At 34.8% G+C, this 26,815-nt stretch overlaps 1 protein-coding gene and 1 pseudogene across 1 annotated transcript; one reads left to right on the top strand and one right to left on the bottom strand.

Moving 5' to 3' along the window:
* Window positions 1-4,934: 4,934 nt before the first annotated feature.
* On the bottom strand, window positions 4,935-6,362 carry LOC139869310 (uncharacterized). Its single transcript, XM_071857622.1, has one exon. The coding sequence runs from the start codon at window positions 6,360-6,362 to the stop codon at window positions 4,935-4,937; it is 1,428 nt and encodes a 475-aa protein (XP_071713723.1).
* A 2,954-nt stretch (window positions 6,363-9,316) lies between these two features.
* LOC139865759 (uncharacterized) lies at window positions 9,317-12,040 on the top strand (annotated as a pseudogene).
* The last annotated feature ends 14,775 nt before the right edge of the window (window positions 12,041-26,815 follow it).

Consider the following 26,815-nt stretch of genomic DNA (forward strand, 5'->3'; position numbering starts at 1 on the left):
ATCCCAAAATCGGACCATACCTGTACCAATTCGTTTTCACATTTTAATCTCAACAAAACACCACTTTAAGCATATCTAGAGCTCCGGGAATAGAAATGACATGAATCCGGAGTCTAAAATTAATGTCTTGATGAGAGGAACTCATCTAAACACTTTAATTTCACTTTTATATCAGTTATATTTACAGAAAACAACAATCAAACCGCTGTCCTAAAACAATCAAACCGAAAACATATATAATCGAGCATTTCTACGCATACAATCAATAATACAATAACATATAAGCATCATACCATTAATATAAAATATAAAATCAGTAAAATATATGAAAAATCAAAAAGCTAGGGTTAGGGTTTATACCCTAATCAAGAATTAAGAAATAACAACGTGTAGAGAAGAACGAGAGGAAAGCATTTATTTTGAAAGCTTCTTGATCCAAGCTAGTTTTGATGATCAAATGGTGAAGATGGTGGTGGTAGGTGAAGGCTAGGGTGAGGGAGGGAGAGAGAGCACAAAATAAAATTTAGGTTTTGATAAATGAATGTGAAATTGCAAAAGTGGGAGCAAATGAGCCAACACTCCCTCCCCTTGGGAGTGTTCGGATGAATGGTGCAAGGGAGGTGGGCCCCATGGATCAAAATTGTTATTTGGTGGATTGCTTGTGGCCCGAACGCTCGAACGAAACCCGAAACGCGAAAACACGACTATGCGATTAATTATTCGGAGAGATATTGATTACGCGACGAAAAATATATATAAACACTATATATACATATATGACATTAAAATATCATATTTAAAATAATTAGGACTTAAAAATCCCAAAAGCTTGACCGTTGGTTTGAAAACCGAAAAGATTCGCCGGATAGAAATCCGCGACACGTAGAAACGTAAAACTTAAAATATGAATACAAATATTCACATAGCATATAATAATTAATATATTATTACAAAAATAATAATATAGGTCATAGAAATGACGTGGCATGAATAACAGTTAACTATCGTTAAATAATTAACGGTAAAAGATAACGGAAAAAGTAGGGTCGTTACACATACATGTCACCAAATGTGAGGTCTTACACATACAACGAATTGCTTTACAAGTTTCACATCCATAATTGTTTAAGGAATTATATTACAATTAGGACTCCAGATACGAGCATGAATTGTTCTAAAAGTTTCACGTGTAGGACTTGTTTTAGGAACTTAGCTTGCTCCCTAAGCTAGTTCCTAGTTTATTTTCTCCTATAAATACAACTCTCATGTAACCTGTAAATTATCACCTACAAATTTTAATGAGAATTTCTCTTTGGTTGGCCGTGGATTAAACCAATAGCAATATTGGATATAACCACGTTATATTCTTGTGTTCTTTTACGTTCTTGCAATTTATTTTCTTTGTTCACTTGAATTACTTGTTTATTGTTCTTGGATTTGATAACTTCGGGTTATCAAGTTCTTGTTGATGCTCACTAATATTCCTAACATGTGGTATCAGAGCTCGGGTTACGAGTATTTTGGGAACAATGGCAGATAAAAGTGATGTGAAGATAGATCGGTTTGATGGGATCGATTTTAGCTTTTGGAAGATGCAAATTGAAGATCTACTCTATCAAAAGAAGCTTTACCAACCATTAACTGGTGTTAAGCCGGAAGGAATGGATCAAGGCGAGTGGGAGTTGTTGGATAGGCAAGCCCTAGGAGTTGTTCGACTTTCTCTTGCTTACAACATCGTGGGTGAAAACACAACGGCGGGATTGCTTGCGGGTTTATCTAACATGTATGAAAAGCTACCCGATTTGAACAAGGTCTTCTTGATAAGACAATTGGTGAATGCTTGGATGAAGTAGAGTTCTTCAGCGGCGGATCATGTGAACGAATTTAATTTAATTTTGACTCGGTTGAAATCGGTTGATCTTAAATTCGATGATGAGCTATAAGCGTTGTTTTTGCTATCTTCGTTACCCGATAGTTGGGCCGGTACGGTTACGGCGGTTAGTGGTTCATCCGGAACTACTAAGCTCACATTTGAAGGAATCCGTGATTTGATTCTTAGCGAAGGTATTCGTAGGAAAGATTCGAATGGGAGCTCGGGTTCAGTTCTAAGTGTTAGTCGGGGAAGAGCTAGGTCAAGGAGTCCATCAAGGAGCAAGAACGTGGTGTGCTGGAATTGTTAACAAGTTGGTCACTATAAGTCAAAGTGCCCAAGTCATAAGTCGGGTGGGAGCGTGTCGACTATGGTGATCGAGGATGCGTTGATGTACCAAAAAGAGGTTCTTGACGAATCATGGGTTTTAGATTCGGGTGCCTCGTATCATGTTACCTCATACATGAACGAGACGGTGAACTTCAAGGAATACTCCGGCAAGGTTCGAGTTGCGAATGGGAGTACGTTTGATATTGCGGGTATTGGTGATCTCGTGGTTAGACACTTAAATTATGCTTGGATCTTGAGGAATGTGCGGTTCGTTCCAAAGCTCAAGAGTCGGTTGATCTCGGTTGGGCGATTGGATGACGATAATTGTCATATCCTATTTGGAGATCAAAAGTGGGCTGTGTTTAAGGGAGATTATGTAGTCGCTCTCAGGTTTAAAAGGGGAACCATGTATATGGTTGAAGTTTCTAAGGAGGAATGGCTATGTAATTTTGTGAGTGTTAAAAGTCCTAGCGTGCTAATGCTTTCCGTTATTATTTAGAGATCTTGTTTGAGTGGGAGCTCAAAGGAAGTTGAAGCTAGTGAAAATTCGGGTCGAATTGGGTACACTAGAGCTTTCGTCACTTCGGAAAGATCTTCTACAATGGCAACTTTGTTGCGGTCGGCCGAAAGATGAACAAGAGGTTTTCATGAGAGTCACTGTTAAAGATACATCTGTACAATGGGAGTAGGCTCGGGATGAAAAATCGGGTTTGTCAAAAGACGTGCGCACGTATGTGGTCGGTGTTCCAATGGTGAAAGCGAAGGCGGTTATGTGGAATATCAAGGGTGTGATTGCGTTCTCACACGGCTGCCTTGATGGTGTTATCCACATGTTTGTTCTACCGACGGGTTTATTATTTGTTGGAAAAATAAATCAGGTGGATGGAGTTTTGTACGGGTGAATCGCTTGGGCGATGGGGTTAATTGGGTCAGGTCGAACTCAAACGACCTGTTATCTCCCAAACTAAGGAGGTAGGTGTCATAGCCAAAGAGTTGTTCTTGTTTCCCAAGCTAGTAACATAAAGATCGTGTTATAGCTCAGCAATATTCTTTGATGTCGAAAGACTTCACTTGTTTGAAGGTTATCGAATGAAGTGCGGCGTGATTCGGGTGTCTCATCCGGCGGTATCAAAATGATGTATAATTAACGAGTCAAGTTGTTATTGTGGGATGATATTGATGGTGATGAAGTGGTTAAGGATGAGTTTGTTTAAAATTTTCTTCAAGTGAGAGATTGTTGAGTGTGAAGGAAATTAGAAGCTTGGAAAGTGGGGCCAATGATGAGTCACACTTAGTGACATAGTGTCACCATTGGTGACATCAAAATTGACTCAAACGTGATTGCATGTTGCAAGACGTGAAAATTAGGATCGAGGCAATTCGGAAGCTCATAAAAATGCATGTCACGTATGGTGACATACATGTCACCAAATGTGAGGTCTTACACATACAACGAATTGCTTGATAAGTTTCACGTCCATAATTGTTTAAGGAATTATATTACAATTAGGACTCCGAATACGAGCATGAATTGTTTTAGAAGTTTCACGTGTAGGACTTGTTTTAGGAACTTAGCTTGCTCCCTAAGCTAGTTCCTAGTTTATTTTCTCCTATAAATACAACTCTTATGTAACCTGTAAATTATCACCTACAAATTTTAATGAGAATTGCTTTTTGGTTGGTCGTGGATTAAACCAATAGCAATATTGGATATAACTCCGTTATATTCTTGTGTTCTTTTACGTTCTTGCTATTTATTTTTTTTGTTCACTTACATTATTTGTTTATTGTTCGTGGGTTTGATAATTTGGAGTTATCAAGTTCTTGTTGAGACTCACTAATATTCCTAACAAGAAAATATTGATGATTATAGCATAAGTAACTAAGTTCTTATCAAATGTCATGTCACTTTACCACATAATAATTCAACGGAGTAGCAAATGTCAAAAATTTAAAGTTAAATGGTTTTTATGGTGGTTAACATGTCACATTAAACCGTAAATGATGAAAAAATGTATATTTATTTAATTATTCTTATAACTAATTAATAGAAAAAGGCATATTATGAGAAACAAGTTAACAGATAAAACAAGTTATTAGTTGTTAAGTATTTCTAGATGCGTATGTGTTCGTCAAAATAAAAATTATAGATTAAAATTTAAAACATTTTTTTGTGGATACAAAAAGCACAATATCACAATCGAAGAACTTTGATGATCATCTGTAATATATTTAAACAAGTCGTCGGACAACCCCTTATTCAAGTTAACATAAAGCCGATAAGAGATATGTGGCAAGAAAATATATAGTATGATATATGGAGGATAATATGCCTTTAATATAATATCGGTATTATTTTTATTTTAATCTAGAAAATAAAATCTATAGTTAGAGCGCTCCCAACAAAGACATAACTTCCTCCAGGACTAACAAATAATTCAGCGCCACATCAGCACCTCATTCTCACCTCCTTTTCCAGGACTAAACCTGGACTAACCACTGCCAACCATGACACTCCTCCTTCCATTTTTTTTAATTATTTTTTTTATTTTTTATATTATCAAATAATTATTAATATTTATAAAATACATTTTAAATAACAAACATAAAACTATCATTTCATTAAAAATAAAAAAAATTACAATAATTAAAAATTAAACATTACGACAATTAAAAACAAAAAAAAATTACAATCCTTAAATTAATAATTTAAAAAATTACAATAATTAAAAAACTACTCGTCGTCGTTTTCTTCATATTCTTCTTCATCTTCTTCATCCTCGTCATCGGGAATGTGTGAAGGTCCAGCGTCATCTTGATTGTTTGGGTTTTGTGTCGGGTCATATCGTATGCGATAATTTGGTGGAAGATTGTGTATGTGATCGACAAGCATACGTTGTAGTAGTCGATGAAGGCCCACATCTCTAAGTTCCGCGTCCATTCGCATATGCATATCAACCGTTTCTTGGAATGAGCCCGATCTTCGTCGAACGGAACAATAATTGTCCTCGAGTCCACAAAATGCACGGCCGTTGTCCTCGGTTATCATATTATTTAATATCACACATGTTAACAAAATTCTTCTAATTTTGCGAATATAATACGGTCGTGCCGGACGTTGAACAATTTGCCATCGGCCTTGTAGAATTCCAAATGCTCGTTCAATATCTTTTCTTGCCGATTGGTGATACCTTGTGAATTTTTTTTGTTTCGGGTCTATCGGATTTCTAAACGCCTTAACTAATGTAGACCATTCCGGGTAAATTCCATCCGCCAAATAATAACCCTTAGAAAACGTACACCCGTTAACCGTATACGTACATGGTGGTGCTTCACCGGCTAATAACTCGCTAAGCAAATCGGATTGATTAAGTACGTTGATATCATTGTTTGAACCAGCCGTACCAAAAAAAGCGTGCCAAATCCATCCATCGTATGATGCTACCGCTTCAAGCATAATAGACGGGTAACCATGGTCACCTCGTGTATAATGACCCTTCCAACGGGCCGGACAATTTCTCCATCTCCAATGCATACAAACAATACTTCCTAACATCCCCAGAAAACCATGTATTTGAGCATGTTTTGTGGTCAAACGTTGCACATCTTGTGCAGTTGGTTTTCTCAAATATTCGGGCCCGAACAAGTGGTAAACACATTTGCAAAAATTGTTTAAACAATCATATGAAGTTTGCTCACCCATATGCAAATACTCATCAAAAACATCGGCCGAAGAGGCATAAGCTAGTTGACGTATGGCGGATGTTACTTTTTGAACAATATTAAAATCAAGTAATCCCGTAGCATCACGTCTTTGAGTAAAATAAGTAAAATATGGTGGAACTGGAGTCTGAGAAAAGTTTAATATACCTTGACATATACGAAGAAATAGAGGTTTGCTCATTCGATAACGATTATGGAAATAATCGTCCGGATATGTGGGATTGTCGGAAAAATAATCATTCCATAGTAACTGTGCACGCCCCTGACGATCTCTATGTAAATATCTTCTAGGTGCTCGTGGTATTGGTTCTACTTCTTCGTTATCACTCAATTCATCTAACAAATCAATTAGTTCGAGTGCTCGATTCGTAGTGGTCTTCGTGATCGATAATATCATATTTACCTCTTTTTGATCGGGATTTTCGTTATTGGAACTCATTTTGTTATTTGGGTGAACAAAATGATGAAAAAAGGTAGAATATATAAATTGAGAGTGGTGAAAATATAAAAGAAATATATGTTTGAGTGTGTAAAATGAAGTAAATGGTTGGTGTTTATATAGTGTAAAATTGATTAAATAAAAAAAATAAAAAAAAATATACAACTAGCCGTTGCTAGCCGTTGTATGATTTTTATTAATTTTTTTTTCTTAACGGCTAAATGTCCCAAAAATCCGTCCACATATATGTTGTAAAAGAACGAGATCGTGGGCGACAGGCTGGGCGACCCCCTGGGCGCCGACCTGGGCGCGGTCGTGCCATCAAGGCCCTCGTGGGCGAGTATTTGGGCGGAGGTGGGCGATGCCCGTTGGGACCGCTCTTAATATTAAAATCTTACAATGATGATGTCATTATTACGTTAATTCTTTTGTTAAGAAAAATTCAAAAAGAAAAAGAAAAAAATTTAAGCATGGTGGGTGATGTCATTAATCTAAATAATTTTAAATTAAAATTAAATCTTATTAATTAATTATTATTATTAAATCTTATTAATAATTATTTTAATTATTAAAATTAAATAATTTTGAATTATTTTAATTAATTATTTTGAATTGAGTACGAGAAGGTATAAAAGCTAGGCAGAAGGAAACCAGTTTTAAATTTATATTTTAATTTATAATTTTCTTATGATTGGATATGGATTGTTTAATATGCATTTTAGGTGTTTGATGAAATGTTCAGCTGAAGAGTTTTCTTAGTCGGACTTTGTGGTTCCACGGGTCATTAAATAAATGACTTTAGCATTTACGTTCACTTAATACTAAAACATATTATTAAACCGTTTCGTTTAAACAAACCCGTGATTTCACGGGTCATTTCACTAGTTATTGATATAGTTGTTAAATAGTGAAACCTGTTGTATAATTTTTTATTGATCGGTATTTATAGAGACTACATAAAAATCTTAGAAAACTCAAACTCACAAACGGATCGGGCTATACTAAATGGGCTAACCATAATCTCTAGTCTAACAATAATTTGATACATACGGCTATAAGAAAAGATAAGGGTTTAATCGACGGGTTTCATGATGAAGTAACTTATAGTTAAAGATGAAAATTGAACTCAAAACACGGGTGTTAAATACTAATTTAGCATCTTAGGTCCCGTTTGGCTCGTGGAATTCCAAAGGAATTTGATTGAATTGGAATTGGATTCCTTAGACCACTCCGTTTGGTTGACATAATTTGGAAGGAATTATATTCCTTGGAATCTTGAGATTCCTTCATCTATGGAATGTTCATTCCTTCAAGATGTTGATGGATTTGAATTTTTTTTCAACATTGAATTTTTCGGTACGCGACTCTAGAGCTCTTTTTTGGCGCTCATTTTCTAGGCACGTTTTCAGGGAGCTATTCGGCGCGCGGTTTCGGGGCGCGTTTTCAGGGAGCGTTTTTGACGCGCATTTTTGGGTCGCGTTTTCGGTCAGCGTTTTCGGGTCGCGTTTTCGGTCCGCATTTTCTGGTCGCGTTTTTATGCCGCGTTATCGTGGCGCGTTTTTGAGACGTTTTTTCGCGGATCGGGTCACTTTTTTGGTGCGCGTTTTCGTGTCGCGTTTTCAAAGCGTGTCTACGGGGCCGTCCGGAAACGCGCGTTTTCGCAGGGCGCCCGGAAACGCGCTTTTCGCGGGCGTCCGGAAACGCGCGGTTTCGCAGGGCGTCCGGAAACGCGCGGTTTCGCGGGCATCCGGAAACGCGCGTTTTCGCGGGGCGCCCTGAAACACGCGTTATCACGGGGCGCCCGGAAACGCGCTTATTTGCGGGCGTCCGGAAACGCGCGTTTTCGCCGGGCGCCCGGAAACGCGCGTTTTCGCGGCCGCCCGGAAACGCGCGTTTTCGCGGGCGCCCGGAAACGCGCGTTTTCGCGGCCGCCCGGAAACGCGCGTTTTCGCGGGCCGCCCAGAAACGCGCGTTTTCGAGGCCCGCCCGGAAATGCGCATTTTTGGATCCCCTGCTGAAACGCGCGTTTTCGCAGAGCGTCCAGAAATGCGGATTTTCGGATCCCCTGCAAAAATGCGCGTTTTCGCAGCGCGCCCGGAAAAACGCATTTTCGCAGCGCATACGAAGCACGCGATCTCGCAGCGCGTCCGAAAACGCGCGATCTTGCAACGCACCCGAAAACGCTCTTTTTCACAGCAGAAAACGAGCGTTTTCGACGCGCGTTCTCAAATCGCGAATCTAATTTTTTTTATTTTTTTTATTTTGAAAAAGTTAGTCTGGAAATGAACAAAAAATTTAGGTAATTCTTTTTATAACTTTTTAATTATTTTATAAAATGAAATTCAATTCAATTCCATGTAAAATAGATCACATTTTTCACATTCCATGGAATTTATCAATTCCAATTCCTTCAGATTCCAATTCCTTTGACACATTCCATTCCATTCAAAAACATTCCACGAGCCAAACGGGGCCTTAGTTTCATTTTATCTGATTTAAGTTATGAACAAAGATGCAATCAATGTTATCATGAGGAGATAAGTATGTGAATAATAAGTTATTTAAGTGAGCATTGAGAAGAGAAATAATGAAATTATACTGTAACAGAGCAAACCCAAAATTAGGGACATGGGTGATGAAACGGGTACAAGACCTTGATACACTTGATTTCAGTACATGCATATGCATTCACTTGACAAAATGAATAGAAATTGAGAATCAAATTGAGGCAACTCCTTACAAATATAATATAAATTAGTTTTAAAACATGTGAGACATCTTGATCAAATGAAAGTGAGATCAGTGGACGTACTTAATCATATATCAATCTCTATATGGTTCCTCCTATTGACTTGGTCCAACCAACCATAACCATAAATCTATTAGCTTATCATTTCTATATACTGTATAAATATGTTTCTTTTGTATATATTATTTCTTATCCATACATCACCAACTGTGCAGATCACAATGATATCAGTACTATCAGTCCGGGTCCTAACATTCATACTTCTCATAACATTAATATTAACTCATACAAAAGCTAGTCTTTTACAAGAACAAAATGAAGCATCAACCCTTTTAGAATGGAAAGCAAGCCTAGATACACGAAGCCAATCGGTTCTTGTATCATGGATAAAAGACAAGCCTTGTGATAGCTGGATAGGGATTAATTGCAGCTACAACACACAATCTAAAACTGTTGTGATTACTCAAATTAGTCTTGCAACTTCAAGCCTAAAAGGTAGTCTCGAGAATCTTAATTTTGCATTGTTTCACAATCTTGAAGTTTTAGATATTCGTGATAACTCACTCTTTGGATCTATTCCTTCAAACCTAGCCAATGTTACCCATCTCAGACACCTAGACTTGGCTCGTAATAGCTTCACGGGCGTTATTCCCTTTGAGATAGGAATGCTACGGTTTATAGAAGTGATTGACTTTTCTTTTAACAATCTCACAGGTGTAATCCCGTCGTCTTTAGGTAACTTAACTCGTATGAATGAATTGTTTCTTTCTGATAATCAGCTTTTTGGGACTATTCCATCAGAAGTTGTGGGCGCAAAAGATCTCGTGCATCTTGATTTTGCTCTTAATCATCTTACGGGTATAATCCCGACTTCTTTTAGTAATTTCACCAGGCTCGAAGAATTAGCATTATACTCAAATAATCTCACTGGCTCCTTTCCTAAAGATATCAACTTAAGTAAAATAAGAAGCTTCATGGTTTACAACAACAAGCTTTCTGGTCCATTACCACAAGTCGGTGATTCGCTTCAGATATTTGATGTGAGTTCTAATATGTTCTCAGGTTCAATTCCTATAGATATGAACTTAAGTACGGTCGATTTTTTTTCGGTTGAGCACAACGTGCTTTCTGGTCCTCTACCACGCGCTGGTGAGTCTCTTCGAGTTTTTTTGGCAAATGATAACTCGTTCTCGGGTCCCTTTCCAAAAGATTCCAACTTAAGTAACGTCTTTTGGTTTTCGATAAAAAACAATTTACTCACGGGTCCATTACCCCGAGTTGGTAACTTAGCCTCGATATTCGATGTTAGTAAGAATCATTTCTCCGGTCCAATACCTAATGATATCAACTTAACTAGGATTCCATGGTTTTCGGTTGATAACAACATGCTCTCTGGCTCTCTACCACACATTATTGAGTTCGCCGGGACATTCACAGCGAGTAATAATTTGTTGACGGGGTTCGTCCCCCCACAAATTGGAAACTCGAGTTGTTTGGATGTCTTAGATCTCTCTAAAAATCAACTCTCGGGTCCAATTCCTGACACTATTGCTAATTTAACATCTCTCACTTTTCTCAACCTTGACGACAACATGCTTCAAGGAACACCTATAATACCGATCAATGTAGTTGTATATTCTGTTAGGAATAATCAACTTGTAGGAAAGTTGCCTTCTTCAGTTTGCGGTTGCAGGCTTTTAGAAGTTTTCCATGTGTCGAACAATAGCATTGGTGGCGAGGTTCCAGATAGTTTCGTGAACAGTAGTCGACTGACTAGCTTAAACCTCAATGGAAATCGATTACAGGGGATGGTTCCAAGAACCTTGACAAAATCTAGAGATCTAGAAGTTCTTGATTTTGGAAACAACATGTTTAATGACACGTTTCCCGATTGGCTTGACGATCTTCCACGATTACAAGTTCTTGTATTGAGATCTAATAGTCTTCATGGTACAATCAATACCTCAAAAAGCCAGTTTTCGTTTTCTAAACTACGAATCTTGGACCTTTCGGGCAACCTTTTTGTTGGTCATTTGCCCTTGAATTACATCAAGAATTTCAAGGCGATGATGGATATTAACGATCAAGAATGAGTTCCAACTTACATTGGTAAGTATCAAGATAGTGTTGTGCTTGTGGTGAAAGGGGTTGAATTAGAATATGTGAGAATTCTTACAATATTGACAACTATTGACCTTTCAAACAACAAATTTGAAGGGGAGATACCGAATATCATGTGCAAGCTTAACTCTCTTCGTTATCTCAACCTATCTCACAATCATCTCACTGGTCCCATCCCTACAATGTTCGAAAACTTGACAAATCTCGAGTCTTTAGATCTGTCTTCAAATCAAGTAGAAGGAAGAATTCCTTCACAGCTAATAAAATTAACATCCCTGGAGGTCTTTAATGTTTCGAGCAATCGTCTTTTTGGAGCCATTCCTCAAGGTGGTCAATTCAATACATTCGGGAATGATTCATATCAAGGAAACTTGGCCTTGTGTGGATTTCCATTGACAAAAAGCTGTGGGGATGATCATCAAATGTCTTCAGAACAACAAGAAGACCACGATTCATCATTTTTCGATGGATTTACTTGGGAATCTGTTGTTTTGGGATATGTAAGCGGGATTGTAGTCGGTGTAGGTTTAGTAATTTTTATGTTTTTAACTGGAACACCAATTTGGATTGTGAGGATTGTTAATGCACAAAAAAGAAGACATTAAAAATCTTGAAACTAAAGCAACTGCTAAGAGAATCATATAAAGAAAACATAGTTCTCTGTTTATTTGGTCGTTATGGTATAGTATAGGCGCAATGTATATTGTAGATTGTAAATGTATATTGTAATTGTAAATGTATATTGTAATTGTAATTACAAAGTATATGAAATATATGATTAGCTAAACCACCTTCCAACAATACCAAGAAGAAAAGTACAATAATTTTTTTAACCTACATCACCTTATGGTTAATAATACATATTTTGTAGCATACATACATGTTTATGCTCATATACCATATTTTGAGCAAGACTATCAAACTTGAAGCTCGGGTTGAGGTTGCTCTGGTTGAATAACATCAGTTACCTTAACAACAGCTTCGAACTCGCCCACCTTACTGATTAGTTCATCATTATACGATTTACAAACAAGATAGAGCATTGTTTGCACAACGTAAACTAGAAGAAACAAAATCGGAAGTACAAAAATACAAATTATCCCGCCCACTAATGGGCTAAAAAATTCGACAGTTATAATCACAGTGAATGTGAACAAGATGCCGAAAAATATGCAATATAATATGAAGAACACGAACCAGGATAGCCACCTCATTCCTTTAATGAGCGTGTTACTCTTCATCATCGCTTTGATACCACAAGAGGTTTCTAAAACTGTAACCACGCTAGCCAACTGCCATAACAAAGTTAAATATATAAGGCCAATGAAATAGATAACCATTAACATCCAGAATACCATAGAAGCAAAGATGGATGGTCCGTTGTGCGCGATTTTCCATATGATAAACACGAATATAGCAATCACATTGTAGATGAAGAAACCTAAGTAAGTCCACAAAAAAGTTAGAGCAAGTCTCTTCCACACTTTAGGGACAACTTTTATGATTTTCTTGAAGGTTACATCATTGCTGGTATATAAGTTGGCTATGGTGTAAACAATGGAAGAAGTTGAGAGAATAGAGAAAGGAAGAAGACAAATTATGCAAATTATTTTGAAGATGCAAAACCACATAAAACTATATGCTATAGTACGGATATGGTGCTCTTTTGATCCGTTACCATGGTGTATGACACGTGGGTCATCTATGATTGACCATAAGATTACATCGAAGATGAAATATTCGGCAAGGAATATGATGGACAAAGGGAGGATGAAAGCTAGAGTGATTAGTGCGAAGATCTTTCTTAATGAAAAAATGGTTTTGAAGGATTCTTTGTAGATGTCAAAGAAGCCTAGTTTTTGCATCTCTTCTTGAGGTTTGTTCATGGTATAATGTATTGAAAAAAGGTGGAGTTTAATGGGAGAGATGATTGTTAATTTATGGTGAGATTCAAAGAGTATGTTGTGAAGGAGGTTACAATGTGAGACCTTATTGTCTAGCTCTCAATTGTAACGTACTATTGACTACATTAGGAGACATACTAAAGTCAAACTAAAAAGTTTCTTTGTTTATGACTTCCACATTGGACTTGTATTATATTATCAATTTTTTTATTTCTTTATAAATTATAATAATAAGGGTAAGGGTATTATTATAGTAATATAATTTATTTTATTTTTTGCTTTCCTTTTATTTAATCTAATTAAGCGTTCATAACACACTTTAAGGAATACTCCTTTTTTATTAGGAAGAAATATTTAATTTCTATAATTTGTAACCTAAATTAAACTTCAGGCAAGTTTAAAATCTATGAAAATTTAATTCTGCCATTTTTATAGCGTCTCACATTTTTTCGTTATTTTTTAACCTGTTTATTGGCCGGATGTTCATTCGGATTCAAAGTCTCTATTCATAAAACATTGAGAATGAGGACTTCCACTACTCTTTAGTGTTTCACTCTGTGTGAAGAAATGACTTATCTTTATTCTAGAATAAAAGAATGATTGTCTACATCTTACCTCCCTTGTATCCCACTTTTGTGAGATTGAGTTTCGTTGTTGTTGGTCTATAGTTTGTGTTCACTCAAAAATAATATATTTATCACTTACAAACTATTAAGTTGATTGTTTCAAAACATTTATATTTATTTTGAGATAAATTAAAATAATTAAAATGAAAATAATATTGACACGTCACTACAATAAAAGTTCATTTTTGACACATGTTTTATTTCTGACATTTTAATCGTGAATAACTATACATGTTTTTAACACTTATAAGTGTTATTGGTGTGGCGGCCTCTCTAGAATCTTTCTAGAGGGTCGTGTGAATAAAACTTTTGTCGTCTCAGAAAAAACAATGTCACAGTTTTTAACACTTAAAAGTGTATAAAATAAATATAAATAATAAATAACAAAAAAAGCGTCAAAAAAAGTAAACACCACCTCAAAACCTCAAAAATGATATATTCCTATTAATAATTAAAGTTTTTTACTTAACTAAATGAATATATTAGGAACAAGTCCAAAGGCTTTTACACCCAAGGCCCAACAGTAGTAGGGTGTGATTTACATTTTTTTTTTCCGGCGAAAGATGAATTTTATTAAAATCGAATACTCCATCAAAGCGATGAAGGTAAACGGAATGATTACAAAAACAACTAAATTACAAAGATTAGCTTGACGGAATTAAAGACAAAAAAGAAAAGGGTCTTGATCCCACAAATAAGCTTGCAAACCATGAACTACTTGAGAATCGTTGCCCGAAGAAAGATCTTCAACTTGATATAACAAACCACTAAAACACGAGAGGAAGAAGAACCATTGAAAAAGATCCGACTAAATCCTAAAAGACCATTTGCAATGTAGCAACAAATGGACCACAAATTCAACTTCCCAAACGACTTTCGGCCACACGGGAGGAACAAAATAACTAGACTGGACCATAAGCCGAATAGCATCGGCCACCACATAGTCACCCGAAGGGCCTACGGCCCATACCAACTGAAGCGAAACATGGACAGATATCGAAAACCGAGCCAGTTAAACGTGGAATTCTTGAGCTTTGAATCTGCTAAAATCGAAAAAAGGAAGAGCAAGGTGGAGATTCCAACCCAATTGAAAATTTCCGATATCAAAAGGGAATCTAAAACATTTAAACACAACTTGTTTTTCTAACAAATAAAATACAATGAAGAAAACTCATCTTTCAAAGTACGTCATCAACCCATGGATCAAGCCAAAATAGAATATTATCCTCGTTACCGAACAAGCCAAAAAACCTCCGGAACTACCTATTGCTTGAGATTGTATAGAATCAAATTAGAAATTCCTAAATTTCATAAAAGACGAGTTGATTTACCTCATTCACCATAGTCATTTGAATTGCAAGGAATTGGATTTGGAACCGATTAACAATTAAACCGGCCACCGAGGCCACGAATGTTCCACGAGGCTATCCTCATGGCTTAGTGACTTTTTCTGGAGTGTCATCGGGCATGTTCTCCATAAAAAAAAGTTGTACAATTCCTCTTTATAAGGGATCTTCTTGTTGCAAAAAATATTTTGAGGTGAATCCAAACCTTGCTCAGTGAGATGATTAATTTCGCTCGTTGTGTTGAACATATCGGTCATGTTTGGAATTTTGTTGATCCATTCATAGGATTTATTCTTATCAGTTTTTTTAGGGGGAACAATTGGTTTTAAAATTGCTTCCCTACTACTCTTATCATAATCAGAATGTGAAGCTTTAAAAGAGGCGTAAGAGGAATTCTTCAAGGGCGATGGAGGTTTTTCATTGACCTTATCTACAAAAGACACGTTAGAATTGATGAAAGAGGTTTTGATTGGCCGTGAGTTGGGAGGGGTAACAGAAGGGAAGTGTTGGTTTTTTGGAGAAGTAGTTTTAAGGATAGAATAGTCACAATGGGAAAGAGAAAAAGGAGATTTTTGGGAATGGGGAGGGACACCCGATTGAACTTGTTTTAAGTTTTCCACATTATCACTCAACCCATCTTTATCAAAAGATTTGAACAAGGATCTTTTAATCTCACTAGCCGCACTATTGGACCCTGTATTTTTTGCTTTTTAAGACAGTAAAGCTGAAGTGACCTTTTCCAATGAGTTGTGTATTTCCACTTTTTTTAATGACTTTTTGGGGAGTTTGAAAAGAGGGGTCAATAACGGTAACCTCTGTTTCCACATCAGGGAACACCACCGGAGAAACAACCGGAGGGTTGAGATTCTCAGTGACCGGAGAATCCAAAATTCGATCAGATTTTAGGTTATCAACAGCATTATTAGTTTTCTGTAACCAAGAGTTGTAGATACAAATATCCTCATCAGAGATGATTTCAATTTCTGCATCATAATTGATTTCTTCTACCCATAAATTACAAGTGGTACAATTGGCCACATTGGCTAGTACCATCTTTTCAATCGGACCTGGACTGAAAATCTCAATAAGAGCGAAAACAACATCAGTTCTTTTGAGCCTGTGAGAATTGGTGTTAATGTGTAGCACTCTTCCAACTTCTTCAGCTGCAACAATGGAACAGTTAGAGGATACACAATCATCCTTATTAAAAGGGTGTGATTTACATGCTTAGACCACCAATATCCTTATTAAAAGGATTTACAAGCTCGATTTAATAATAACTGCATCAATTGAATTTATCCTCCATTTTTCTAAATCCGATTCTATTTTAATCCCCCTTTTTAACCATATGTGTGGCAACACTCTTTCACCAGACATCACGTCTTCCTTGAGGATCGAGCATTGTTCATGTTCCTGATTTCCATGAATAAGTTTGTTCCGCTATTTTCAAATAGACCAAATCAATATGTATCTCATTGCAAGCCAGATTTGGTTAACTATTTGTGTGGACAGTGTGGTACTCTCATCAGTCACATCAATTCGAAGTCCAAACCCGAGACAACAAAAATAATAATCAAGTGAAGTGGTTAGAAGAATCTTAGGTACATGTATAGGAAGAACTAACATACCAAATGTGTACTAGGCTACCTTGTTCTTGTGAAATGCACATCCTTTTCGAATGCTTCATACTATAAATTCCCAAATTTTCTTGAAACATCCTTTTTGCACTTGCATATATTGCATGCTGTGAAACTCTTAAAGCAACATAATAAAATGCACTCGTTGATATCGTTCATGACATTATACTTTTGCGAGTTGAAACAATATTCTCATGAGATGAGTGAAGAACTGAATGATTAATCTTTTTAAGTGTTAATTTGAGTCAATTCGATTCAATTAAAACTAGAAATTTATATTTATATTTAATTAAATATTTATTTATATTTATATTTATATAATTTAATAGGTAAACAAGTTTAAGGGTCAGCCGCGCTGCGGCGGCGGACCCCTTTTTTATGTATAACATAATTAGTCGACTTTTCGTTATACGCAACTTATGTTTTAAATTAAATACTTAAACGTTAATAACCATAACAAAATGAAATAATATAATAATATGTTTCAAATCAATATTAAAATATTTAAAATCAACATAACTTGAATGTTCTTTTGTTTAATAGTAAAGTGTGGGAGTAAGAAAAAAAATCGAAAAGAAAAGAAGGGAAAAAAGAAGTAAAATAAAAGAGTTTAAATCAAATGAAAGAAAGTGGTCGAGAAAAAAATAGATGAAGTCATAAAAATATTGTAAGAAAAGTTGGATCAAAAAAGACTTTAAAAATACTCCGTAAAAAATAGGAGTGGAAAGACCGAAATAAAAATAAAAAACATTAAGAGGTGCATTATGAAAAGTTAAAAGAAAGGGGATTAATAAGAAAAAAATATAAAAATTAAATGATTAACAGGATTCGAACCTCCAACCCTATGGTTACCCACAACTAGGGATGTCAATGGTCACCCGATCCGGTGGATATCCACCCGATCCACCCGTTTCGTGATGGATATGAACGAACCTAAATGGATATGGATACGGATATGGATGAACCTAAATGGATATGCATATGGACATGGATGAAAAAAGTTACATCCATGGATAGATCCATTACCACCCGAAATACATATACAAATACATAAATATAAATATATGCTTACATATTTACTATTACATGTTCATTTATCGTTACATTTATATTTTGTTTTCAACCTTATAATGAAATGACTATAATATATTACAATAAAACATGCATATTTAATAAAATAAACCTACAAATTTCATATTTAATTTTTCATAATCCATGTTTTATAGTAAATGATGTGTGCGAGGTGTAGTACGAAATAGTATTATTTTTAATATGAAATACGACGAAATATGATACAAGTTTTATTTATTTATATAGATAGGATATACCTAAACCTTGCTACAACACTTATAGGCAGTGTACCTAATCGTAGAGTAGTGTAGTTTTTAGTAAGTTCTGTTCCACAGGGAGCTAGTGATTACGTACTATATTTTTAACAAATATATATATATATATATATATATATATATATATATATATATATATATATATATATATATATATATAAAAGGGGGGTTTTACCGTTTAATGACCGGTTTATCGATTTTTAATAAAGCGTAAAAATAAATGACAATAATTAAAGTGCGTAAAATAAATAACAATATTTAAATGACGATATATAAAAGTGCGTTAAATGAAATGACAGAATATAAAAGTACGATGAGAAATACAATAAAAGTATTATGCTTATTTAAACTTCCGTAATCATGATGTTTGACGTTTTGATTTTAATTAATTGTTACCCGGGTTAATTGTCCTTTGTCCTGGTTTATTTGATACCTATCTGGTTTTTGTCCATAATAGTTCATCGGTCATAATTTTAAAATGCTCGTCAAATTAACCTTATACCCGAAGTCAAATATTCCAACTAATTAGGGATTCAAACTGTAACAAGGTTTTAATACTTTGTTAATAATTACACCAGGTTATCGACTGCGTATAATCCAAGGTTTTAATACTTTGTTAACAATTACACCAATTATCCTTGTATGTAATCCACCCCTGTTTTAATTAGTCCATGATACATTAATTTACCCACTTGATCAGTTTGAATAATCAATTATCCAACCCGAATAATTAATTAAATGATCGTAAAAGATGTCGTATAAACGTCACTAAATAGGACATGCATAACCATTTAATAATTATTTAATTAACTAATTTGAAGATAGGTTCGACAAATTTCAATGAGTTGTCATTCGATTAGACAATACCCCCCATCTATTAATAGTCCATAGTCCAATGTCTACAAGTGTCGGTCTTTTGTCCAAACCCGAATTATGGTACAAAATCCAATAACTCCGTCTTGATATTTAGTCCAACATCACGATTACTTCGACTTAAATAAGCATAATAATAACTTAGTTACGAGACATTAATTTAAAAAGGAAGAACATAGCTTACAGTGATTATTAATAGTGTAGCGTTACACGGACAAAACTCCGACTTTAAAACCCGTAAAATAACCGTTACATTACCTAAACTAACTAATATATATTATAAATATATAATATATATATATTATAGAAACAGAGAGAATGAATTGATATGGGGTGCAATGGATTCGGCAGAAGCTCGTGCCTTTTATAGGCAAAATTTGATTCCTTCAGCTCCGCGATCGCGAAGGTTTTAAGCCTTGGAGCTCCGCGATCGCGAAGGGTCGATTTCCAGCTCACAATTGATTTGGCTCCTAGCTTGTTGACATATTAATATATAATATATATATATATATATATATATATATATATATATATAATTTTATATAATTATTTATATATTATATTATATTCTTGTGCATAGTTGACTTGTAATTTTAGGTCCGTTGACTCGTGCGTTGATGCTCAGTTTATGTCTCGGTTCCGGTTTCTCGAACGAATTTTCGTATGATTTAATATCTTGTACATTGTGTTCCGCGGCTTGTACTTTTGTAATTTTTAGACGTTTCTCATCAATAAATTGAACCACTTGGATTGTATCTTGTATAGTTGAGCTTTTTGGACGTTTGCGTCTTCAAATCTTCGTTTTCTTCTTTTGTCTTCGCACTTATTTATTTAAACGATTATTACATAAAAATAGAACAATAGTAACTAAAAGCTTTACATATTGGAAGGATATTGTGCCTAAATATATGTTCATTTGGAGCACTATCAAATATCCTCACACTTGAACGTTGTTTGTCCTCAAGCAATACAGAACTTGAAATTAAATCACACTTCACTCTAATCACTTTTTAATTCTCACACTTTATACATCAGTGATTTTGATACGACGGTAAAAACAATGATAGTAACAATAGAACCATGGTTAAAGGTGGGTGTGCCATCCACAGTTGCCTCGGGTTTAGGTCAACGACACTTGCAATCAAATAGCCGATTTACTTTCGGTTTCCAAAGCAAAGTTGTAACGACCTTGGATTTTCCAACGTTTATTTATTAATAATTGTTATTATTAATACTTGTGATTTATTGAATGTATGTTATTACATTTACTCGTTACCATGATTGATTGTACATGACTTTGAATGCCCGAAACGTCTTTGTGATACACATACATTACACGGATAATATTTATGAATATTATTCACATTCATGATTAATTTTATTAATCATTTGGATTAACTATGGTTATTAATTAATTACTTGGACTTTAGTTGGATTTACTTGTTAATTAATGGAACATGGGCTTTTATTAGTGATTAGTGGGCTTGGAAGCCCACCCTACATCTTTATGGACTTAATTAGCCCATCACCACATGTAAGTACTACTTTCAAACATAACTAAGTGATTAATACATGAAGAATCTTGTTAACTAGTTAGTTACTTGTTCTTCCCATGCATATGTCATCTATTAACCAACTTTTAAACCTTTACCATGCAAAAAACTAGTAGACAACTCCCTCCCCCCTTTTGATACCCCAAACCGTCGCCTAGTACACATGGGGAAGGGGTTTTGTTTCATTTTTTTTGTATTACTTCTTACTTGCATCCTCATTTCTCACAAACACACTTTTACTTGCATAACATTTTCTCTCTTTTTCTCTCAACTTGTAAGTAACTTGTTCAAGTTTTTCTTCTTCCTTTTTGTCTTAAAACCGAATTACACGCATACATATCATCATCATCTTTTGTTCTTTGTTTGTTGTTTGATACTTGTTAGTTGTTGTTACTTTGTTACTTGTTGTTATTACTTACTAATTATCAAGGATCAAACTTACTAGTTTGTTCTTCTTTTATCTTGTATTTACAAGAACACTCAAGAACATAAACTTACTAGTTTATGTTCTACCTTTAAAGTTTTATAGATTGTAAGTTCATGGTTGTAAAAATCATACTTGTGAATCATGTTTGTAAACTTAAAAGTTTACTTTCTTAAAGATCAAGACTTAGACTTGAATCTTTAAAGTATGAAACACATGAACTTATTACTTGTTTAATTAGTTTATTTCTTCATTCTTACATCCTTTAAATTCGTGATTTTTGGTTATAATGGTCAAGTGTTACTAGTTAACTTTGATCTCATACTTTCTTGAACAAAAATTAACTTTAAAAGTTCAAGAACATGTAAGTAAGCTTTCTTTAATTATAACTTGGTACACTTATGTTAGATCTAGACTTTTGGGTCTAGGATCTTCAAGATCTAACTAAGAACTATGTTCTACAACTTAAGATCTTGATTTTATAAGTTTATTTTCAAGTTGTAACTTAATATTAGTTTTAAAGTTCATGTATGTGTTAGATCTAAGACCTTGATGTAACTTTGGTTCATCAAACTTCATACAACTCTTAAGTGAGTTGTGCTACATGTCTTAGACCTACACTTGTGTCATAATAGTCAAAACTTGGTTAATATTACTTTTATAGTTCATGTATGTGTTAAATCTAAGACTTTGATGCAACTTTGGTTCATCAAACTACATACAACACTTAATTGAGTTGTGCTACATGTCTTAGACTTACAAAAGTGTTATTATGGTGAAACCTTGGTTAAGATGATGCAAACACATCAACGAGTTGTACACTTGAAGCTATATGCATCAAGGATGAGAACCGTGATAAGCATCGGACACCAAGAACCTACCGGACCTACTATTTTACTGTTTCTGTGTCTGACCCGTACAACCTGGACTACTGTAAAGATGATTTTCAGATAGCTCTGTTCGAGTAGATAACTTTTCATTTAGGACTCGTCTTAATCCGAGTTACGGTTTAGGATTTATGGCCCTCCGATCGTTACTATGTCTTTTAACGTTGTGCTGAAAATTCTGACCTACTCGCACTTAGACCGTCGCCACGGTCAAACGAAGATGAGTTTGCTTATGGGATTTTTATCACAACTAAAGGACTCATATACGGAGCCATGGCCACTGATCTCACCTTATTTCAGTAGGTATAGAGGCCGTGGTGACTGATCGAACTCAGCCTTTGTTTTAAACTCTTTTCATGAACGAAACTTACTTTACACCTTTTGTTTGATGATGAATGATGATGACCTTTAAGACCTAATTTACATACATTTAAACCTTTTGGGACGATTTACTGACTTAGTACTATTTGACTTAGGTTGAGGACTTTTCGAACCTACGTACTTGCTTATTTCCCGACTCGACTTTACCGCTACTTTATCATTGTGAGTTATAGCATCCCTTTTTACTTTAACTATTTTGGGAACTGAGAATACATACGCATTTTACGTTTTACATACTAGGCACAAGTACTTAAACTTTATATATGTGTGGGTTATACAACGGCATAAACATTCCCTTTAGCTCGGTAACGTTTAGTCATTGGTTTTTGAACCGGTGAACGCGAATCTTAGATATGGATCCATAGGGTTTGACATCCCCACTCGGGCTAGTCGCGCTAGCATTTAACGAGTGTTTAATACTTCGTAAACATACGCACTTGCCAAGTGTACTTTCAGGGGGTATAAACGTTAAGTTAGTTACCAAGTGCCCACGGTTAACATATACTTTATCATACTGTTTTGAAACGCTCTTTGTAGCACTGAAATCTCGTGGCCTACCTTACATACTGTTATACTTAAACTATAGCTCACCAACCTTTGTGTTGACGTTTTTAAGCATGTTTTTCTCAGGTGCTTAAGGTTGCTTCCGCTGTGTACTAGTCTTGCTGTAGACACCCGCTGCTCTAGAGTTATCACCGCATGAACTGTTTATCTTGCATTCAAACTTATTTACTTTTGAAACTATGATTTGTAACGACCTAAGGGTCACGTACTATTATCTTTGCTTCCGTTCATAGAAGCATACTTTGGTTGTAAAACACTTGACGTTCGTTATGACGTCACCTCTTATCATGAATGCAAACTTGTTTTGAAAACGCATATAGTGTTTGACCTTGTAATGATCCTGTTGTTAATGATTCGTACACGATGGTTTTGTACGGGGCATCACAAAAGTGCACATTTGAAAGGCGGTTTAAAGTCCCACGTGACTATGAAAATTTAGATCCTTAAGGAAATTGGATCTTTATGAAAACATTTGATCTTTTGAAAATTTAAGCTAGATTTTACCCTAGATAAGTTTTCCAGAATAACCCTTCACCGGTGTTTGCAAAATGTTATTTGTGGGTTGTGTGGGTTTCAGATTTTAAAATTTTGGCTCAGAACTTGCGGTTTTGTGTCACCCACTTGCTAACCTTGTATTAGGAAAGCAACACGTCCAGTATAATTGCTCCGTATATTACCTTTCGGTAAACTACCATTCGGTTGTAAAGGAAAGCGATGAACAAGCAACTGTTAAGGCAATGTCCCATGACATGCAGATAATTATAGTCAAAAACGTGTCGGATGCAGTTACTATCCTTTGTAGGAGCAATAGTAAAGATCACCCTATAATTTTTTGGTCTGGCACAAGGTCCTGTCTTCGACCATGCTATGCAACCACCATTCTTACGGTTGACACCCGATTTGGTTCAGGTGACCTAATGAATTCCGATGAAATCTTAGGATTTTACATTTAATGGTAATGAACGCATTGAAAATAGGTTTTTAGAAAACAAATCGGTTTTAATTTGATCAAAATATTTTCTCGTTCAAGCTCGAGTTTAGATATCATCGAATTCCATGAGTTCGTAATTCTCAATCTTTAAAGTCAATCTCAAGGATTGAGTAATATCAGTCTTAAAAGCTGATTTTTAATCTTTAAGGAGATTATCCATTTCTGGGGGTCTGATTCATTAGTCTTATCAAGCTAATTTGCACGACGCCCTCCCTATTTTACGAGACAGATCCTCTCATGGTTAGGATAAGTTTGACCACTTGGCGACCCTGTTTGATGCTGAGGTCCGTGGATTTCCAGCTGATTTTCGAGAAAACTATTCAAAGTTTTTCCTAGACTCTACAACTGGTCAGGATGACAACTTCTTGACCTAAATTAAGAAGCGCATTTCTTTTTCGAAAGACTTTACTTCCTTTTAATGATGGAATTGATTCATCATGTAGATCCATCTTTTCTTTCAAATGTATTACAATAAACCGGGTAAAACAGTTAATTTTGTCCAAAACAAAAGCACCTGCAATAACTTTACAGAAAAATGTGATAGATAGTTTTTAATTGAATAACTTGGTACATTCTCCCCACACTTGGCTTTTATTTATTTCTTTCTTTGCCTTTTTATTCTCCTTTTTTCCATTTTAAATGAATTCAAGCATTTTAGGTTGTTTCTTAATTTATGTCCTTTCCGAGGCGACGATAATTTCGGTATTAACACCTAGTTTTATCATTCATAAATATGTATAAACATGATTTTTGTGATGACCCGGAAATTTCTGACCAAATTTAAACTTAATCTTTGTATGATTAACATTTCCGACACGATAAGCAAAGTCTGTAATATTGAGTAACGACAGTTTTGGAACTATATTCATATAATCAATTATTCTTTGACTGTTCTCTATGATTCACGAACAATATATATATAACTTAATGTGCATATATATATATACATATATATATATATATATATATATATATATATATATATATATATATATATATATATATATATATATATATATATATATATATATATATATATATATATATATATATATATATATATATATGATTTCAAGTTATTTAGTAAACGATAGTAACATTCGTTTGTTAATTCGATTGATATTTAGATAAGTGAATTAAAACATTTAAAATAAACAAGTAAAACACTAATTTGCTACAGTATTTTCGAATTGCTACAGTACCCAAAATGCTACAGTGTTTTCGAAAATCACTATTTGCTACAGTAAAAATTGACCAAAATGCTACAGGAAAACACTATTTCAAAATAAAAAAAATGTATATATGTATATGTATATACTACGAGACGATGATTTATAGAAGTAAATGACCAAAACACTCGAAAGTTTAAGATACACTTTGAGTGATATAATTTAGGGATAATTTAAGGCTATATTTTGACAAATGTACGAGTCACGAAAGGTAAAGTGCCAGTTTTCTCAGTGTACGAAAGGACGTTCGAAAAACCGAAACAGGGACATAAGTCGAGTAATGACGTACGACTTATCGGAACAAAAATTTCAAGTCAACTATGCGAATTTAATATAATATATAATTAATTATATAAATTATATATTATATATTAATATAAAAATATGTCGACAAACGTTGAGACAAAAGTTTTGTGAGCTGGAAAAGGACCCCATGCGATCGCATGGGAATCCTTCTACCCAGCCATGCGATCGCATGGCAGTGGGAACCAGGCCAGGTCTATAAAGCTCGCAGTTTTGTTCAGATTTATTTACTTTTTCTCTTCTCAAATCTCTCTGTCTCTCAAATATATATATATATAATTAAGATTAATATTATTATTATTAATCTTATTATTTTTATTAGTAATATTATTAGTATTATACATAAAATACTACGACGAGGTTATGTCCAAACGATTTCAAAACGAGTTTACGAGCAAGCTAGAGTTAAGGAAATTATGGGTTATTGCCAAGGAGGTTATGGGTAATGTTCGGGGGTATATTTGGGAATCAAACCTAGTGTTTATTATCTCCGTTATGTCTACGTACTTTTCTACAATATTGAATCTCAATATTGATACGTTGAGATCTACGGTTATTCGATACTCTGAGTTTCAATCACATTACGATGAACGACTTTATATGCTGATAAGGTGAGTTTCATTGCTCCCTTTTTATTTGCTTTTGCAATATATATTTTTGGGCTGAGAATACATGCACTTTATTTTAAACGCAATGGATACAAGTACATACTAAATTCTACACTGAGTTTGAACCGAAAATCCCTTAGCTTTGGTAACTAGTAACTGCCAGTTATAAGAACTGGTGGGCGCGAGTAGTAGTATATGGATCCATAGGGCTTGACATCCCCATCCGAGCTAGAGCACTAGCCTTTTAACGGACGTATGCTATTTGAGAAGCGTACACGTTGGTTTGCGTGTATTTTTAAGATGATTATACAAAGGGTACAAATTATATATACGTTAAGTTTAGTTACCAGGGTGCTCAATTTCGTAGAATATTTTGATAAACGTTTCTGGATGGAACAACTGAAATCTTGTGATCCACTTTTATATACAGATTATACGAAACATTAAAACTATGAACTCACCAACCTTTGTGTTAACACTTGTTAGCATGTTTATTCTCAGGTTTCCTAGAAGTCTTCCGCTGTTTGCTGAGATGTTAGACAAGCTATGTGCATGGAGTCTTACATGACAATTTTTCAAGGAAACGTTGCATTCACCAAATCATCACCATGTATCTTATTTTGACTGCATTGTCAACGAATGTACTGTTGTAAACTATTATTTATGGTGATTGTCTATATGTAAAAATCATCAGATGTCGAAAACCTTTGATTTAAATATTCATTTATGGTGTGCCTTTTCAAAAGAATGCAATGTTTACAAAACGTATCATATAGAGGTCAAATACCTCGCAATAAAATCAATGAATGACGTGTTCGTCCATATGGATTTGGAGCGATCGTCACAATTTTGAATTCATTTAGTTGAAAATTTTTCAAATTTTCACAAAATTTGGCAAATAAACCAAGTGC

This window comes from Rutidosis leptorrhynchoides, chromosome 9 (genome assembly GCF_046630445.1).
Source record: "Rutidosis leptorrhynchoides isolate AG116_Rl617_1_P2 chromosome 9, CSIRO_AGI_Rlap_v1, whole genome shotgun sequence".
In the NCBI taxonomy this organism is placed as follows: domain Eukaryota; kingdom Viridiplantae; phylum Streptophyta; class Magnoliopsida; order Asterales; family Asteraceae; genus Rutidosis; species Rutidosis leptorrhynchoides.

What these genes read in the sequence shown, in the direction of transcription:
- LOC139869310 (XM_071857622.1), bottom strand. Translation starts at nt 6,362, where the DNA reads ATGAGTTCCAATAACGAAAATCCCGATCAAAAAGAGGTAAATATGATA.